At 37.8% G+C, this 19,334-nt stretch overlaps 1 protein-coding gene across 1 annotated transcript; it reads left to right on the forward strand.

The window, feature by feature from the left end:
- The first annotated feature begins 1,370 nt into the window (after positions 1-1,370).
- LOC145778211 (transmembrane protein 26-like) lies at positions 1,371-19,084 on the forward strand. Its single transcript, XM_082589668.1, has 9 exons — positions 1,371-1,795; positions 3,106-3,226; positions 3,606-3,989; positions 5,284-5,455; positions 14,691-14,779; positions 15,195-15,350; positions 16,501-16,632; positions 17,646-17,766; positions 18,373-19,084. Exons 1-9 carry the CDS (start codon positions 1,497-1,499, stop codon positions 18,459-18,461), a joined length of 1,563 nt encoding a protein of 520 aa, XP_082445794.1. The 5' UTR covers positions 1,371-1,496; the 3' UTR covers positions 18,462-19,084.
- Positions 19,085-19,334: the final 250 nt, after the last annotated feature.

A 19,334-nucleotide genomic window follows, 5' to 3' on the forward strand; every position in this document is an offset into this window, starting at 1 on the left:
ACAAATATTTTCATTCTGGTGAGGTGAACGAACTACAAGAGGTTTTTATAAAAAAAAGTAAACAGGTTGAATTGTTTCTGTCAGACTAACGTCTTCGGACGTAAAAACTTTGTAAAATCAACAGCTCGTGACCATTTCCCTGAGCTCTGACAAATACGTCAAGCGGAAAAACCGCAAACAGTGAAATCTTAAATTCGTTTGTGGGCAATCAATCTCTCGAGATGATAGAAACCGCAAACCGTGATGACGTAGAGAGTGAGAAAAAACGAACATTTTTTCTTGATTGCAGTGTTTCTTTATTTTAAATGTGGTAAAAAAAAAACAGTTTGTGTATTGCTTTGAAGCGAGATTTTTTTAAGCAATTGAATGATCCTTTTACAACTTTCATAACCTCAGATAAATTTTCTATCTTTTGTCAAAAGATGATAATGATGAGACTCGTAATAAAAGAGTTATAAGCGCTTAAACTGAGTGCTGAATCAGCACCACCTGGGGATTCGGTGGAGCTCAGAACCTAGGGATAATAGGGTTAACGAGTGCATGCATTCTTTCGATAAATTGCAGACAGTCATATACTTCCACCTACGAAAAGTTTTAAGTAAATTGAATCAGCTTTGCTTAGCATTGCGCTTGGCATTGAGCACTCTTTTGTGGTGCTAATACCATTTATCGAACATGAAAAGTTTTACTTAGATGACCTTTATAAACTGATCACATCTAATTACATGTCTTAACTCGATTGACTACGTAAGACATTAAATTTTGATTTTTATGTTATTGTCCAGTTCTTGAAAATGTACTTTCGATATTCGAACTTTCAACATTCATAAAATTTTCCTTCCTACGAGAAGTAGAGGGAGAATAAGGTATTTGTGTATTAAACCAACGTATGTAGATGAACGGAAATAGTGAGATTTAATTGGCTGGGTAGATATGCAAAGTTAGAAAATCTTCTTGGAATTGCTAGCAGACGCAGTGCGATATAAAGAAAGTAGCCTACGCGGAATTTTAGGGATGTTTGCTACCTGAGTTCTACTTGAGTTGAGAAAAGCAGGCAGCCAGATAATTAAAATAGCGACTAACAGTATGCTAACTATGTCCGTCATGAAACATGAATACGCTAATGCTACGTCACTTCGTGCTAGTGACAACTTCTTAGCCAAGTGGCCCATAGCCTACCAGAAAAGTTTAGACTGCCGGGGGCTAATCCGTTCCCTTTGTCTTGCTTCAACCTAAGTCTAACCTTTGTTTTAAAATTATTGCCAGGTTTCCAGTCAGTTAATTCAACGTATTTTGACGTTAAATCAATGTAAAAACAAAAAAAATCTTCTGGCTTGTTTGTGCAGTGCTGTGTTTTCAGGTATCAATAGGATACATAAAGCTATTCAGCGAGTAGGTTTTCAACTAAAAGTTGAGTAGGCTACTGCGTGTTCAGCACAAGGACAAACTTTTTTATAAGGAAAAAAGATATCCGTCAATAAACGCAAGTAAACAAAATGTCAAAGCCGAAAGATGCTTCAGCTGGATCAAGCCTGATAAAGAAGCCAACTAAAAATACACGTGTGTCTCAGAAGCGCAAAGGCTCATCAAAATCAAGCAAAAAGCCAAGTTGCACTACAAAGATTTCAGCTGTATTAACAAGGCTTTTGTTTATTTTACACACTGTTGTTGCTCTGTGGAGAGTGTGGTTGTTGTATCCAGTTATCTACATATACTTTTTATCCATTGGCGTTGGTTGCTTGCTGGTAGAAATGGCAGTCACCGTGATTGTTCGGCACGGCCGAGAATACAAATGGTAGGTTTTATTATAACGGAATTGATTTGGCTAGCATGTATTTGCTATTTGGTGTTGCCCGAGGGATTTTAAAATCAAACGTGTGAAAATATTGATAGCCTACATTCCAACGCATTAGAAAAGGAATAACCATAAATAACAAATGTGCAATTCAATCTCACGTTCAGCAAACACTTTTTCGTTTACCGCTGTTCATGAACTTCTTGGTGTGTGAATGGCTCAGGAAAATTGATTCTCATACTTTTTATCAACTTTTGAAACTGTTGAATAAATGTAAAAAGGATTAATCTTGCCAAGTGAAAAACCCCCGCAATTGTGGCAAAATACTAAACTCTTATCTGTATTTTGTTTGTAACTAAAGGCATAACTGAGATGAGGCTGCACGAAAACTTGTAGATTTCCATTTATCTTGTAGGTTTCCATTCATATGAAAATCATTTATTGTCCTGTCAACTTGAAGTGAGACAACTTTTTCACGTTAGTTATGTTTAATCTCCGCTTTGTAATCACATAGAAGTGAAAACATACTCAATACAATACTACAATACAAAGTGATTCAGTGAATGTAATTTGTCATTTCGATTGCATAAGTTGTTTATCACCATCGCTTCACTTGGACTAAAGCCAACTCTACAAAAAAAAAAAAATCCAATTTCGGTGTTGGGTAGCCTACTAGCCTACGCCACTAGAGATCATCGTTAACAGCAAAGTAATGAAAATGAAGCAACACCTTGAGTGCAAAAAAGATAAACTTAAAGCACTGTTCCTCTTTTTGCATCGCTTATGCGTCTAAAGAAGTTATGACAATGTTCTGAAAGAAGATTGTGAAAAGTGGGAAATACATTAATTCAGTGTTGCTCTGCTAAAGCTAATTTGTCAACAACTGTCTTTTCGAATTGGTGTTTATGAATAATATTGTTATTGCATCACCGACTTGTGTTTACCACTTTTTATGATTCTTACAAACTTCAAAACACAATAATTTTGTCCAATTCAGGCCAATAGTTGGAGTTGCAGACGAAAAAGCTTTTCGACTTTTCGAGACCTGTGGTAAAATTCAAAAGATTGTTTCAGTCTCTTGAAAGTTGAAACACCACAAAATAAACATTGATCGAAACCGGTTAACGTCGAAAGAACGCAATCGGAACCGTTAAAAAGTAGTTCGACTGAAGGAGTGGTCCACTGGTCCCACCGAGCGAAAACTGATTGAACAGGGCCGAACTGGTATAACGGGTTCTAGTATTTTCTTGAACAATATGCAGAAGGTCTATGTTTCGGGTAGTATTTTTACGTTTCGTCTTCCTTTTCAGGCTTTGTCCAAGCGTTTTTTTCTACCTTCTCAGTGTCGTTCCTTGTTTGTGGTTGCTTGAGCTTGCTCAACTTGACGGGTTTGCCAAGCTGCCATTTCAAATTGGAGGATGCAATTTATCGGTAAAATTTATAAAGCAAAACTTTATAATAGTTTATCAAATTACCATATGGCATAGCATTTAATGTGTCCCTCGTTGTTTAGAATTATCACATTTATTCATTAAAATTAACTTCACTATTTCTAAAAAGAATAAATTATTTTCAAAATCAGAAAAAGTGACTCTTCCAGTGTGTCGAATAGTTTTTGCATCCCCGCAAAGCAAAAGCTATATTGCTTAGGGAAAAGAGCCTACTGTATTGGTCGTATACAATCTAGCGGTCTAGCCAATCCCGGTTGTAAGCTAATCCCGGTACAAAGTCAAATTCCCCTGTAGCAATGTGTCGCTGTAAAAAATATGGCGATTTTCCAACAATTTGCGCTTAACCTGTTATTTTACAGTATGAAGCAACCACAACTGTGCTTCCTGCCAACTTATCAATTAACGTAACTCAGGAAATGTTGTTGAGAAATAGAAGAAACCTAGAACTTTCTACAAGCGGTTTAACAACAATTGATGATGCGAATAAGTCATTGACTACCCATACTGCCGTTCACATGATTATCTCACTTGGCACTGAGAATGTGTCAGCCTTGAATTCGCAAAGACCTACATCTTTGACACCAGATGTGTCCAGCGATGTCAGGCAGTCTTTCAACCCTGACGATTCATCAACCAACATCAAGGACAAGTCCTCACTGGCAAGGTTTGGAGACACCATATCTGGCTTCGGGCAGAATACTCTGGATGTTTTTCAGAATGCCACACATACAGTCGATAAGTTTGTAAGTAGTTTTTAAATTCTTTCTTGTACTGTGCACAGTTGAGGGGCGCAAAAGGAAAACGTAACGATCTCCATTCGACTTTGAGGTAAAATATGGAGAAGGTTGTAAAATAATAATTTCGATTTTTTCTAAATAATTTATTCTTAAAATGTTTATGAGCGAGTAGAACTTATAACAAAACAACAAGTGATTTTCTGACCTTTGATCACAACTTGCTGGCTGACACCAGTTGTCGAAAACCTGGTTAGTCAGCTAGAACAAAAATTTGGGATGCCAGCTTAGTGATTCTATTGGGTATAGGAAGCTTACTTTTTCTCAGATGTTTGCATGATTACTCATAGAGTGGTTACGCAATCGGTTGGCCAACTTTCTTTTTTTAAATCAGCCAAATTTACAAGATTTTTCAAGTCAATGGTTTGCAAAGAAGCAGTTTACAGCCAATGAAGTGTTTCAATTGGATGTTTCTTATGCTATTAAGGACTTTAGAGTTGCCCGCCCACGCGTTGTAAATTTTCCAGATTTATTTGGACGTGAAGCCTTGAACGCATTTTTTGTAATAAGTTACCATGCATATTCTGTAGCACCACCTTTCATAGGCACCATCTTCAATTTGTGTATGAGGCAGCTGTTGTTATAACTGCCTAGCAGGTCATGATGTTATATCCAGGCACAGCAGCCAATTAATCCGGTGTTTTTCGAGCGTTGTTAGGTCCACATACCAATCGTGGGGTGGGTACATTGGTAGATAATGTAGTATGCACCATAGGTCATGTGTTTTTTATGACCACAGAAGAACTTCAATGATTTATTTGTTGCCTTCAGTGAAATTTTTAAAATCTGTTAGCGTTTTATAGTAGCCTATGCTGTATAAACGCTAGGTACATTTCACTTCATACCTCTATTAGCACTGAAAAGAATAATTCAAATGTTAACTAGTTGAGTGAAAACTGTGTTCACTCCAAACTATTGCTTTTTTTAGTAGTTAGGCTTATTGACAGGCACATAAGCAACATCTATCTATTAAATCCACTGCTGAAAGCCCAATGCTGCCGATTAGGTTGATAAATTGGAATTGAACGACCGAGAAAATTTTTCTAAAACAGAAAAAAGATGCAGGTTGTTTTCCAATTTTGTTTTCAGGGCTGGGAAGTTACGTGACCTGTATCCGCTACTGGCCACAATTAAAAATACAAAGTTTTCAAAATTACAAGCAATCCGCTCTTGAATTAAACAACAACAAAAATCCTTTGATGTTACACATGTACGTTTAACAAATTAAATAAAAAAATTTCAGCTGAAGCAACTCAATCCAGAAAACTGGCTGCTAGCGTTACATCAAGTTTTGCTGTTTGTGCTGGTGATAGGAAGGTGGCTGTTGCCAAAAGGAGAGATCACAAGAGACCAGTTGTCGCAACTATTGCTCGTCTTTATCGGGGTGGGCGCGGATATTTTGGAATTTGTAACTGGTAAGTTTTAACGTAGTTCATGATATTTTTCAGCCAACCACTTAATTAACAATTGTAATTTTTTGGCTATGTCTAACCAGTCATAGTTTAGCCTAACTATGCAAAACGTGATTTTAAATCGTCATCGGGGCAAATTAGTTTGTGCAAAAAATACGCATCACGTTAAAATAGCTGGGGAGTTACACAGCTACGTGCAATCTTGAGATTACACTGCTAATATTTTTCATTGTGTTTTCATATTTTTGTCACATTAAGAGGTACTAACTTTTCACTTGATGTTTTTAAGGTACTGTATATACGTAAGCTAAAATCATTATCATCCCTTTGTCCTTTCCTTAGTAAATTAGATTAGACCTGGCGTTTGTCCCCGCTAGCAGGGATTCGCCAGTTTTGGCAGCCTTTTCGTCATGCTTCTCTGTTGTTGGGGTTGATTCTGCCCAGGTTTCTTGCAGGCCTACTGCTGTTGTCTCTCACCACCTCTAGCCATCCCAATATTTTAATCTTTAGCCTAGCGACATTCTGCATATGCGACCGCTACTTCAACAAAACCACTTAAACACCCGGCGAGTTCTCACAAAATCCTCATCAGCAATTGGAATGCATTTTACCACTGATTGACTCTGTGCAATTTCCACGCTTTTATTTTTGGGAACACTTACAGTATACAGTAGGGTGAGGCTGGTGCCCCTTAAAAATTAAAAACTTGAGCTAGTCATTCGGCCCTTTGTATATATGTTCTACAGCCTCTCTATAATTACTATTTGAAAGAAAAGATGTGAAAAATGACAATTTAAGGGTGCCAGTTTTGATCTGAAAATTTTAAAAAAATGTCGTTTTTGTTAAAAAAACCCACATAAAGTGTGTTTCTAATACAATAAAAAATTTGTTTTGCCAAAAGGAACTTCATTGTCAATACCATTTTTCACAGTTTGATGTTGTTGAAAAGACCCAAGGATAAAATAAGAATGATTTATGAAGTCAATTTGTGTCGTTTTCTTTGGTTAGAGAAGGAGATTTGGTTCAGCTCATGTTCCACGACTTTCAGCACGTTTTGAAAGTTTTCTTCCAGCCTATATCCACTGATAAAATCACTTGTGAGTTTAACACCTCTTTCTGCACAATCGTTGGTAACCAGCAGGGATTTGATAACATCTTTGGCATTAAGAAAATTGATATCCGTTGACCGTTTTCCACGAACAGACAGGCTTATACAAAAACTCTGTGTTAATGTTCAACACTTCAAAGAAAAACCAAGAGTCTCGTTTGAACCAATCCTTGTATGTAATTGAATAGGTGAAAGTGCAAGTATCAGGAAACTGCCATGGTTTTCCAAACCCAGTGCTGTATCTTTTTAAGGGTTTTGATGTTTTTTCAAAAGACAGCAGTTTTGTAGCTTTGCTTATCACTTTCATTTACTTTGTCACTGAACAAGTTCACGGGAAAGATTCTGCTGTCAGATACTAAAGATGTTTTTGAAGGCAAATGAAGCTGACTCTGCAATTTCTTTATAAAGGAGGATTTTTTCACAAGCTTGATGTTATTGTAAGCAGCATCAGCAGAGGAACCACATTCTATCCACCACTGAACATGAAAAAACAGAACAAATTTTACAAAACGTTGAATTTTCTACATTTGTTTTGGGGTACAAACAGTGGGACTCTTTGGAAGGGCAAGAATTTCTTCGGATAAAAATGACATTTTAATAGCATAAATCAGTTTTGCCATCCATCTGGCTTCATGCATTGCCCCACAGCTCAAGAACCTGAACTTTTTGTGTACCGGTACATCGGAGATGTCTGCTTGTAGGTAGAAGGCTGTGAGCTCAATCAACTCTTTGTAATCATCTCTTGGTGTTTTCTTGGAATGTAAGATAGCTTTCATTACTGTGATTTTGATGATTATATTTGCAGGTTATTAAACACCCGGCCGACAATTAGCTCACCTGCGTTATGTCTGCATTCATGCCAAAATAACGATTTATTTAACTGAGTTTGGATGGCAATACAGCTAGCTGTGATGTGGCCAGTATTGGAGCTGGTGGTATCAACACCATAGCTTCCACCGATGCTTTGCAGTTCCAATCATCAAGTAGCTTTTCTGTTGGAGTACTGATCAATTTTCCCATAGGTTCTGATGAGCTAGCAGGCAACTTAGGCGTTCCTAGAAGTTTAACGCCACTCGGACCAGAAACAAGGACATGTAGCAGCCTTTCATCAATGACCTTTAAATTGAGGCTGGACATCAGCTTTCTATCCCAATGTAGGGATCTAGTCCCATGTAACGGAGGTTGCCACTTTTCTTTAATGGCACTGGCAGTTTCTTTAGCTGTTTTTGTGCGATACCTCAGTGCCTGTGTATAATTAAGGTTCACCTTTGACATATCTCCACCACACGCAGTGATAAATTCCCTTATCATTATGGAAGCGGCCACAGGGCTAATTTTGTTCCTCAAACAACACCCAACTATCGAAGGGTATTTGAGGATATCATAAGGCACCCGAATCGTTGTGCCATCTTTAACATTTTGACGATGACACCTTTTGTAAGATGTTGGCAAAATAGCTTCAGTTCCCGAGTCATTATCAGATGAAAAGTCTGCTGTTTCATCAAGTGTTGTGTCTATGAATTGTCTATCTTTTTCCTGTCTTCTTCCTTTTTAGCTAATTCTACAGAGTGCTGCTCGGTTCCATTTTTCTTTTTTCTATTGTTACCATGTCTCGACCTGTAAATGTGGCAATCCTGTTTGTCATCATACTTTCTAAAAATTTGACATTTTCTTCCTCCTTAAGCAACTTGCATATGTTTTTAAGCCAAATTGGCAAAGTTTTGCTTAAAACATTCTGAAAATTCATTATTGCTGTATTGTGATCACGATCAGTGGCATTTATCTTTTGCAACTTTATTAAATCTTTGTCGTAAAAATTAACAATTTTTCCATCCATCTTCTTTTGTGTAATTGCGTTTACGTTTGCAAGTGAATATGATCTAACCATTTGATTAGCAACTTTTTTGGCAGCTTCTCCTTTATTTCATGTTCCACCTTGATGCAATGCTTGTATTTCATCAGTGAAAGCAATACACCACTGCACTGCATGCACCTCTGTACATAGTTCATAGTATCGCCATAGTACATAGTTCCATGTTCTATGTTTCTGTAGGCTGAACTGAAATGAATTGAGAACCTACAGCAAATCGTTGACCACATTGGTACATTAGCCTTATATATAGCGTATGTTGCTGCCTTGTTGTTCTGCCATGCTGATGGTAAGTAGCCTCCCTCGAAGCAATGCCTCCAATTCTCATGTATTTACAAGCAGTATGACCATTACCTCACCTTGATCATATTCATGGCCTGTTGAGTAGATCCAAAATTGATTTAACATTGCTAAAAATGGCAATTTCTTTAGATTTTGCTATACAAAGCTAAAGGGTATGCATAGCACGCCACTGTAGGAATTTGAACATGAAACTGGCACCCCAAGGGGTCAATCAATTTTTCTGAAAGTTTGGATTTTTACTATTTATATGATATAGAACATTTGTTGAAAGGGCCAGAAAAATTGGGAGTCATAGGGGCATCAGCCTCACCCTAGTATACAGTATTTCCCATTCCAATCTTGTGAGATAATTAACTTTGTGTCAGCAAAAAAGCCTACAGAGTTTCAGAATAAGTCTGAAAAATTTAAGGTTGCTTTTTCTTAGCATTAATTAAGTTTCCGTTTATTGTTCTCAGTCCGACCAAAGCTACGTTTACTGGTTATGATCAAACCCCGCAATACGGACGTGAGAGTAATTCTATATAAAAGCTTGGTTAATAACGTTTTTCTGATGTCTCTTGTTTAAATCGAACATAGATTTACAGTGAAAATCAAGCCTAGCCTAATCGTGTAGGACAAGTCACGGAGCGAACCAGGCTGTGCAAAATGCCGAGATTCATATCGAGCAACATGTTTTTGATATGTATAGTATAGCTTATATCTACTTGCAAACAGCATAAAATTACGAACAATGATTAATAATTATATTATCAATTAACTTGATGTTGATTATAATAAGTCTTAACCTTTCCTTCGGCTATTACACGTTTCTCGGCCTACTAATTAAATTAATAATGGGATATTGTTAATTAATATATTAATAAAATTAATTATGACCAGACCAAGATAAAAATAATTTAAACTGGATACGGCGGTTTGTAATTGAGTGATTCATAATTATATTTGAAAATGTTTCAATAATAATAATAATTTATTTGCATCAGACAAAGCTGTCCATATCCAAAACAAAACAACAAAATAATACGCAAACTGCAAATGCACAAATAACGAACAACAACAACGAAATAACATCAAAAAATAACAAAATAATACACAAACTGCAAATGCACAAAATCTCAATAAATAGGCTATCTACTGTTACAAGTTTACAGACAATGGTACGGTAGCGTTACAAGTTAGAAGAACTGAAAGTATTGAGAACGATAAAAACAATCAGATGACATGGCAGCCATCAAAACTAGTTAATAGCATACATAGAATTATTATAATGAAGACGGTAATTTGATATACGATGGCAATCAGACCTCATCAGGGAGGCAACAATAGAGTTAGACGATACTTCGCATCTTCCAACAAAAGAAAAAACATATTTACGAAGTAATGCATCAAATGTTATGATGTTACACAAGACTTGATGTTCACGTACGCTATAGTGTTTAGGCAAATTATGTATAATTCTAAACGCATTATTGAAGGCAACACGCAGACGATTAATGTCACGTTGATGATAATTTTCCCACAGATGACATGCATACATTGGAGTACAATAAGAACGGAATAGAACATTTTTAATATCACTGGAGCACTTGTAAAATTTGGATTTTAATTTGTTGGCAGAACAGTAGATTGATCGCACTTGTCGATTTATATCCTTGTCGTCACACATTGCCGTGTCAAGAAAAACACCCAAATATTTGACACTGTCTACGAATTTGATCTCACTTCCATTGAGCCGTACAATTGGATTCATATTTAACTTTAAGTGTTTTGTTTGGAAGTACATAGCAAATGACTTTTTGCAGTTAAAAATGACATCGTTAGAAAGCGCATAATCTTCACACACATTCAAGATACTCTGCAGACCATGAACACTTGGAGAAATACAACAAATATCATCAGCAAACATGAGATGATTAACAAGTGTATTACCTATGTAACAGCCTGCCTTGGTTTTGCTCAGGGATATCTATAACTACGGGATTGGAAACTCTGTGGAACTGAAAACCATGTTATACACCAGTAGGGTCATTTTTCTTTGTGCGCTGCTGTGATAAATAATCACATAAATTGACCTCAAAGGGTAGCAAGTAGTAGGCTAAACGAACAACCAAAAGTGTAATCATTAATTCACCTGTAAATTGTAAGGTCTATGCTTGCCTGGTTTGTTTATTTGTTTGTATTCCATTAGTGCAGTTATGTTGTATTTTGTTTGCTGCTTAAAAAATTTCCAGAATGACTATTGGTTTTAGTTCTGATGACGTCGTAAACGGATTGGTTTCGCACTGGATCGATCAGTGAACAAATTGATGATACAACAGCATATTTCACTGATTACTGAACACTCCTCATTTACTTCTGATCCGATTTGCAGTACGCACAATGCTACCGAACAACAGTAGGCTGTTTCTGGACTCATTGCATTCATTCATTTTTTGGATTCATCGTTTTTTTTTCTAGTAGCGTAAATGTACTTTTATACATCAATTAAGTTTATGTGAGTGTACATTTTGTATTATTATTGCAAAATCTAACTTTGTATATCTTTTAGTCGGTATTTTATTTTGTTAATCTTTCTGTAGTCCTAGTAATGTGATGACCCTACTGATGTATAGCACTGGATAGAGTTTCCAATCCCGTAGTTATAGATATCCCTGGTTTTGCTTAACACAGTCGATAGATCATCCATATACACGGCAAATAAGTAAGGACTGAGAATACCACCCTGTTTGACACCATTGCTGACAGAAAAAGACTGTGAGTAATGACAACCCCAGCGTATGTACATCCGCTGATGGGTATACCAATAAACTACTAGACGAACAAGGCACATTGGCACTCCTCGTTGAATTAGTTTCTTGAATAGGAGGTTGTGGTTTACCCTATCAAATGCTTTCGAAGAATCTAAGAATACAGAAAAAACAGGACTTCCACGTTTTCTGTAGTAAGACACAGCTTGCTTAAGTACAAAAATGCACATATCTGTGCTATGCTTAGGTTTAAAGCCAAATTGATTATGGTTTGTTGTGAGATAGTCATTAATAAAAAAAATTACAACATGTTCAAATAGTTTAGAAATGACAGTAGCAAGAGCAATAGGTCTGTAGTTTGCGATGTCTCTAACGTCACCAGATTTGTTTTTAACAATGGGAACTAATTCAGTTTTAAGACAAGCATTTGGCACATACCCATGAACAAGGCACATATTAAAAAATGATGAAAGATATACACTGATACTGGAATCTGCATAAGCAATGTGCTCAGAAGATATTTTATCACAACCAACAGAGCAATTTAATGGCAATTTATGAAGCAAAGAAGAAACTGTGTCAGCAGAGGTCAGAAATTGTTTAGTATTGTGATAGCCATGAATATCATTTAAGTGCGATGAAACAAATTCTTCATTGACAACTTTTTTACCAGTCGAGTTTAGCAATTTATTAAAGTGACACATCCACATGATCGAAATGTTTTTACTTCCAACAGCACTTCCGACAGAGGTAGGTAATGAACATCTTTGTGATCCAGACTGTCTAATTTTATCCGAAAATGTTTTAAACGAGGAGTCTGCATGAAATGCTTTGGCAATGGCATCTGCTTCATGCTGATCTCTGTTACTTTTGCACTTTCGTAGAGAAGATTTGAATATTTTACGAGTAGCAGACATGGCCTTGTGTATGCTGCCAGTTTTAGGTTTGCCACCTTCAACCCAGTCCAGGTACTTAGCTCTGGCTTGCTTGTGGAGTGACTTGACAGTATTGTTCCAACCAGGAGTTGAATAAGTAGATATTTTCTTGTTTTTAACTAAAAGAACTTTTCTTGAGGCATCTAGGAGGACCTCCACGATACTGTCATAAAACTTGTCAATCTCCTTTAAATGAGATTTATCACAGCAGAGAGAGTTTTGACATATGACAGAATCAGCTTGCAAAGAAATATGAGCTAACCTGTGTTTGGTTTCTTGAGCATAGCGTTCTAATTGCAGCTGAGATGCTGCTTTCCAAGAGAAAGTATTTGAATTGGTATATTTGGGATCAATGAAATCCAATTTTGGAAGCGACTTACAGTTGAAATTAACCGATAAGGGTCGATGGTCAGATATAATATAGTCATTGAGAACTTCTACCTTACAGATGGATTGGTGTAGAGCGGTGGAAGTGACACAATGGTCAATCCAGCTACATGTCCCATGAGCATCACTGATGTAGGTAAATGATTCAGCAGGTAACAGGGCCATGTCAGAAATAATCAGGTCCTGGTCTGCACAGAAGCTTTTGAACATGCTTCCAAACATATTTTTGTCACTTGCATTAAAGTCACCTAGGATACAAGTGTTGTTGCTTGGGCAGTCAAAAAGCATACTTTCTAATTTACCCAAGTATTCTAAATATTTGTCTTCATTGTTATCACAGCAGTAAGGTAGATAGACATTTATAAGGACCATGTCTGCTTCCCCTATTGCAACTTTAAGGCCAATAATAGATGAATCATCACTTTGAAAAACAGAAGCAGGAATACTTTTACTCCATAGGATGGCAGTGCCACCATAAGGTCTACCTGTATTCATCTTATCAGAAAAGTCCATTGCAGAATAACCATATGCATAGTGATTTTTGCTAATTGTAGAAAGGAAGGCCAGGTTTTGCTTAGCCAACCAGGTTTCCTGCAGCAGTATGATATCATAATCCTTGCATAGTAACTGAACATCATGCAGAGATGATGCCACACCTCTGCAGTTGTATGAGACAGCCTTTAATTGTTCTTTATTGTTACCTTCCATCAGGAGTTTGTGTGGTTGTAGGGTCTATCCTAAAATTCTTAGAAGCATTGAAGAAACGTTTTACCAAGATACCAGTAGGCCAGTTGGCAGTATCCAGACATGTTTTCATTGGAATTCCTGAGACAGAAACTTTAAAAGAACAGTAGTGATCAAATTTTGTTTGCAACTTCATGCAGCTTATATCAGTGGCTTCGGGAAATTGCTTCGATGCAAAAGATGTGATGGTTTCTGAAGTTGTGTCTGGCTGAAGCCTTGATACAAAGATGTGTACAGGCATGTGTATGGCTTTTAAACTTGATGAGGAATCAAGCTGGCCCAGACGGGGCTTGCGCCGTCTTTTCTTGACTGTAACCCAATTATCCTTTCTGACATTAGATTCAGTTTGGACTTTATCAGAGGTAATCTTGTGGGGATACTTAGGATGATTATCCACTGTAATCATGGAGTTGTGTCTTTTCACTACATTGGAATATGACTGTTTAGCAGGATCAGTTAGTAACAGTGTAGCTGGTTGTTCAGTAGTTGGAGACACACTTACAGCCACTGCCTTTTCATGTAAGGGTTTGATTTCATTAACCATTGCTTTCAAATCAGATATGGAGCTGGTCAATGCATCAATGAAAGAGCCTTCAGATTCCTTGGAATGTTTCAATTGCCTCATGTCATTTTTCAGTGTGAGGATGTCATGAACCATGCTTGCTGCATCTACATTGTGAACATCAACAGATGGGAAGTCACATGTGGCTGTGACAAAAATTGGAGTTTTAGACTGATCATCATGACCTGACATTTCATGCAAAACTTCAAGAATATCTTTCACAGATTTTTCCAGCTTTGAGGGGCCTTTTCTAGTCACCAGTCTTTTATTACTCTCATCTTTGTAGACCTTTTCATGCAGTACTGATTTTGCTTCTGCTATGATATTTTCCTCATAATGATCACTCACAAGCTTGATGATGGTGTCACTATCAACCATGCTCATACGATTGTACACAAACCACAGCAAGGAGTTGATTATTACTTCCTTCATGTTGTTTAGACGTATTCAAATTCACTTTTTACTTCAATTATTATCATTACAACAAATTTTAATTAAATTTCACTCTTAATTCACCTTATTCAAATAGAATCAAGACTACAATCAAGACTACAATAAGAAAACAATGTTATTTTTTGTCAGAAACGATGGACAACGAAGTTTTTGATGTGAGATGCAATTGGCTGTTGCATTATATCATCTACACTGTGTGGTCATGGAGTTTACTTCAGGTAAAAAGATTCAGAAGAAAACAGACTTGACAACAGACTTACATGAGATACATGTTTTTGTTGGTTAATGATACATCTCATGACAATGAAATATGTATTAAACTTCCTATATACGCTTGTGAATGCAATTAATTTCTGCACTTCCGTGCGCTACTTTTTATGACAAAGTCCACTTCAGTTTAGTTTTGAAAAGAAAATGCAACCAAGCTACATAGGCCTATTTGTAAGTGGACGTTTGTGGACAAAAATTCCGTACTTGAACTATGCAGTTTTAAAAACGGTTAAACACTTTCTATTTCCAACAAACGACTCACCATGCAACAAGGCATTTAACCTGCTTTGCTTTAGACGTAATTCAACGCGAGTTTCCATCATTTTAATAACAAAGTTACCTGCAGCTCTGTGATTCGTGCAGTTTACAATGGTCTTGACCGCATCAAAGTCACGCAAAACCAGAGTCGGGTTTTCAAACGAACGGGTTGTGATGATGAGCTCACGGAATACATGCTGCACGAACACCATTTTCAACAACGCCGACTTGTGGGGAATTGTTGCAACCATGATGCTTCAGGTTGTAACAATGTGTTTCTGTGAATATGGCAAGATAAACATTTCCATATAAACTCTTGTCACCAATACGTATAGTCATAGTCAACTCCAACTAGCAAACAAAGTGACAATTTTACTGTTCGGAGGTTTTATATAGCCTACCATACACCTGCACAGACAGCACAGTAGTCCCGTTTATCAAGCCCACCTGGGAACCGAACAAGTTTGGGCTTATTAAGCGTGTGGGCCTCTTAAGCAGGGGACGATTCTCTGCCACTCCTGTACATTCAGTAATTTCGGGCAGACCAAATTGGGCTTAATGAGCGGCTGAGTCTTTTAACCGCGGGCTTAATAAGCGTAGACTACTGTATCATTTTTTTTCTTTTTTTTCCTACATAGATTATGTTCAGGGCCGGATTTAGCTGATGGGGGCCCCGGGGCACTTTTAGATCGGGGCCCCCCGTGCAAAAACCACCTCTACGTATACAGTAGCATTAATCCAACACTGCACAGCATTTTGCAAAAACTTCAAATGGCTGAAAGATAAATAGAAAAACAAAAAATCCCATTTTTTCCACGTAGGGGGGCCTTCAAAAGTCGGGGAGCCCGGGGCACCTGCACCCTCTGCCCCCTCCTAAATCCGGGCCTGGTTATTTTCCATCATTTTTATTGATAGCTCATTTGGTTAAGCGCCCAACTTTGTACACGAAGAAAGCTCACGATCAAGCGGCGCTGGTTCGTTTCTCGGGATGTACGCATGAGCAGCGCATGTTAAAAACTGCTCTCCATTCAGCGGCACCTAGTGGGTGGAATAATTCACAGACAACTACACTGCGACAATCGGAAAGTTCACTCTGCTTAGCTTCGATGTTGACGTGAAAATGTATTCTTTCTCTGCTAGAGATTCCGATTCGACTCTAACGTCGATCAGCCACATTAAGAAGAAAAATAAATGGCAAGTTTGCGGCCAGACTAAGTGCGATGTGCAAAAATGGCCACAAAGTTACCAGAAAAGTCCTTAGCTCAATACTTTCTTTGGTTAACAGAGAAGCTCCAACTTGAACCCGATACGCATAGCCATAGATCATGCCGTTGCCTACCGTACTATGGTTGTGATTACTTAAAAGAACAAAAGCTCTCGTTTAGCTTAAAGCAATTCTTGATGTTTTCAGGATGTTCCATTTCTCGCGTTTCGACTTTACATGATGATTGTCTACCAGCAAGTCCACCAAATGATGGTGTTCTTCACTGGAAAGAATATCTTGGTCGTTTCATTACAGCTATACAGATTAGTGGTTTTGCAGGTAAAATCATAGCAAACTGCTCCGCTCAAGCGTTGTCTGCGGCAGCATACGTGATGATGATTCTACATCAGCTATTGTGTAATGAAAATAGCCTTTCAATAAAACTCAAGCCAACTTTGGTTAGCAGTGCTGTGTTAAACTTTTTATGGGTCCCGAAGCCAAAATAATTTTGGACCCCTTGCAGGCAAGAATATCTATGATAATATAGAATGTATTTTCACTCCATTGATATGAAAGGGTGGTTTACTTTAATAGACTTTCTGACCAGTGTGGAAAACAAAACAAATGTAGGGTAGACTATAGGCCTAGGCTAAGTGAGCAAACACAGGTGTATTATGTCATAGCTACACCTTTGCTCGGAATGAAAGCCAAAAGCATTCAAAATTTTTAATCAAAAAATACTGACAATGTTCATGAACATTGGGATCATTCAACTTAGAACTTATATCACACAGTAAAAGCTAGCATGAAAATTTAGCATGCCCATTAAATTGACTTACTTTTTTTTAATTGGACAAGAATCTACAAATTTTGGGATTTAATTTGGTTAGCTACATTTAAAAGCGATTTTTCCTTAAAATTACAGTTCGGCCTGCACCAAACAATTTACGAAAAAATACTGACCGAACAACACTCCTGTCAGAAGGAAAGTTTAAAACAGTAGCCTACGGTAGGCTAAACATGTTGTTATTGAAACACAAAAGTCTATTATCAGTGGGCCCTTTGAGATGATGAGCCCGCTCCCACTTCTTGACAAAGCACTGCTGGTTAGGCTATAGGCTAGGCTAAGATACACTAATCGGTCATACCAAATTGGCTACTCCGCAAGTAGCCGAAAGCAACATTTTTTTGAAGGAACAATAAGAGTCTAATGGTTTGAAATTATCGATTTTTCTTGAGCCTGATGTAACGGCACACAGAATCATCAAAAAGGCGTTTTCTTTCCTAGTAGGCCCACTTGACCCAAGATATGCATTTGCTAAGAATCGCCTCACTAACTTATTTGTGTGCAGTTGGAACACAAGGCATCAGCGGCAGAAGAAGTAAACGATACGGAACTGCAACCTTTGCGAGGAACACTGAAACGATTGGCGAGGAACAGCAGCACAAATTCCTTCGACGGCGAAATCAAAAGTAAGCAGAGAATTTCCAACAGTTGGAAACTATCGTGAATCAACAATTCATTAAGCTCTTCAGGATTTTAAAACCCGGATTTAGTGACTTTTTGTCTTCCCATTTCATGATTTGTCAGCAATATTCCCTGGTTTATTATCATGTAGCCTACAGTAATTTAGCATTTTATCAACATTACTGGAAACAGTAGCCTACAGGCATCTGCAAAAGCATTGTCCATGAATAAACTTTTCAGCATTCAATTAAAACCCAGCTTACCACTGTGGAGTGCGTAATAGACCAGTGCTAGTTCTTTCCCAGGATTGAATTCGGTTTACCAAATCTCATTTTTGTCGTATCCAGGTTTACGTCCGGTGGTTGAAGCTTTTAAGTGGACGGAAAGGCAAGACAGCCAACTTTGTCAGCCTTCAGGCATGCCTTGAAGTGTTCTGCCAAAAAAAAAAAGTCGGCGCATTCTCTTGAGCGGTGTCAAACCGGCGCCATTTCGAGCGTCGTAGTCTACCAGGGCTCTCACTACTCGGCTATGCAACCGATGTTTTATTTAATAACCTTGGTTCGTAGAGCAAATAACTAAACCTGCAAAACCAAAGAGGCAATGTTTTACAGACGCGTCTTTCAAGTCGAAAAATGATGGAAGCGTTGTTGTAAAAATCCACTTAGAAGGCGACAAGGCGGGAAAAGGAAAACACACATAAACTGTCATAAGTTTTCTGGACGACGAGCTGCGACCAACCGGTCATGAGATGGGACCTGGCCAACTGGATACTTGTTCAGTAAAAAAATCTCACTCCTTCCCAAGTGTGTTATAGGTGGCATTCCGAGACTGTGGCAAAGAATGTGGAGTTGAAACGCAATTCCTCCGATCCCACCCAAATTATGATGCTAAATACATAATGGGATTGTTCACCAGGCATTAGAATTATAGGTTAATTTCTTACGTTTGTCAATCACATTGGGCGGCAATTTTGTGCGTTTTAAACTTTGTCGGCCTATCCTACAAATTCTTCATTTCGTTTAATATGCTTCCGTGTTGTGCCATTTGCTGCTAAACAGGCTTCTGACTTCGCCCGCCGGCGGTCAACTCCCCTTTCAAAATACCTAGCTACGCTACTAAATTGGATCATTGTCATTGGGGCCCGCAAAGCATAGGTACGTAGCCTACAGGGCCCGAAATATCCTAAGACCGGCACTGAGCATACTCCTTGTAAGTCAGTCGTACAGACTGACGAAACGTCGGAAATAAAAAGCTAGATATCATTTCAACATCTTGTGATAGTCTAGTCTACAGTAACCAGAAGATTGTAATTGATGTTTTAAAAAACACCTCACGAGCTTTTTTTTTTTTTCATTTTTTATAAAAATAAAAACGTTAAAAAATCAGAATGTTGTTTATTGAAAAAAACAAACAAACAAAAAACAAAGTGAAATCAGTCAGGCCCGTAATTAGGGGGGGCGCAGGGGGGGCGAAGCCCCCCCTGCAAAAATGTTGGCACCCCCTGGAAAAAATTATGTTAATTAGCTCTGTTCGCTGACTTTTCAGTTTTATACTCAATTTTCTTGTGTTATTT

The sequence above is a fragment of the Aplidium turbinatum genome, chromosome 10, assembly GCF_918807975.1.
Source record: "Aplidium turbinatum chromosome 10, kaAplTurb1.1, whole genome shotgun sequence".
NCBI lineage: Eukaryota > Metazoa > Chordata > Ascidiacea > Aplousobranchia > Polyclinidae > Aplidium > Aplidium turbinatum.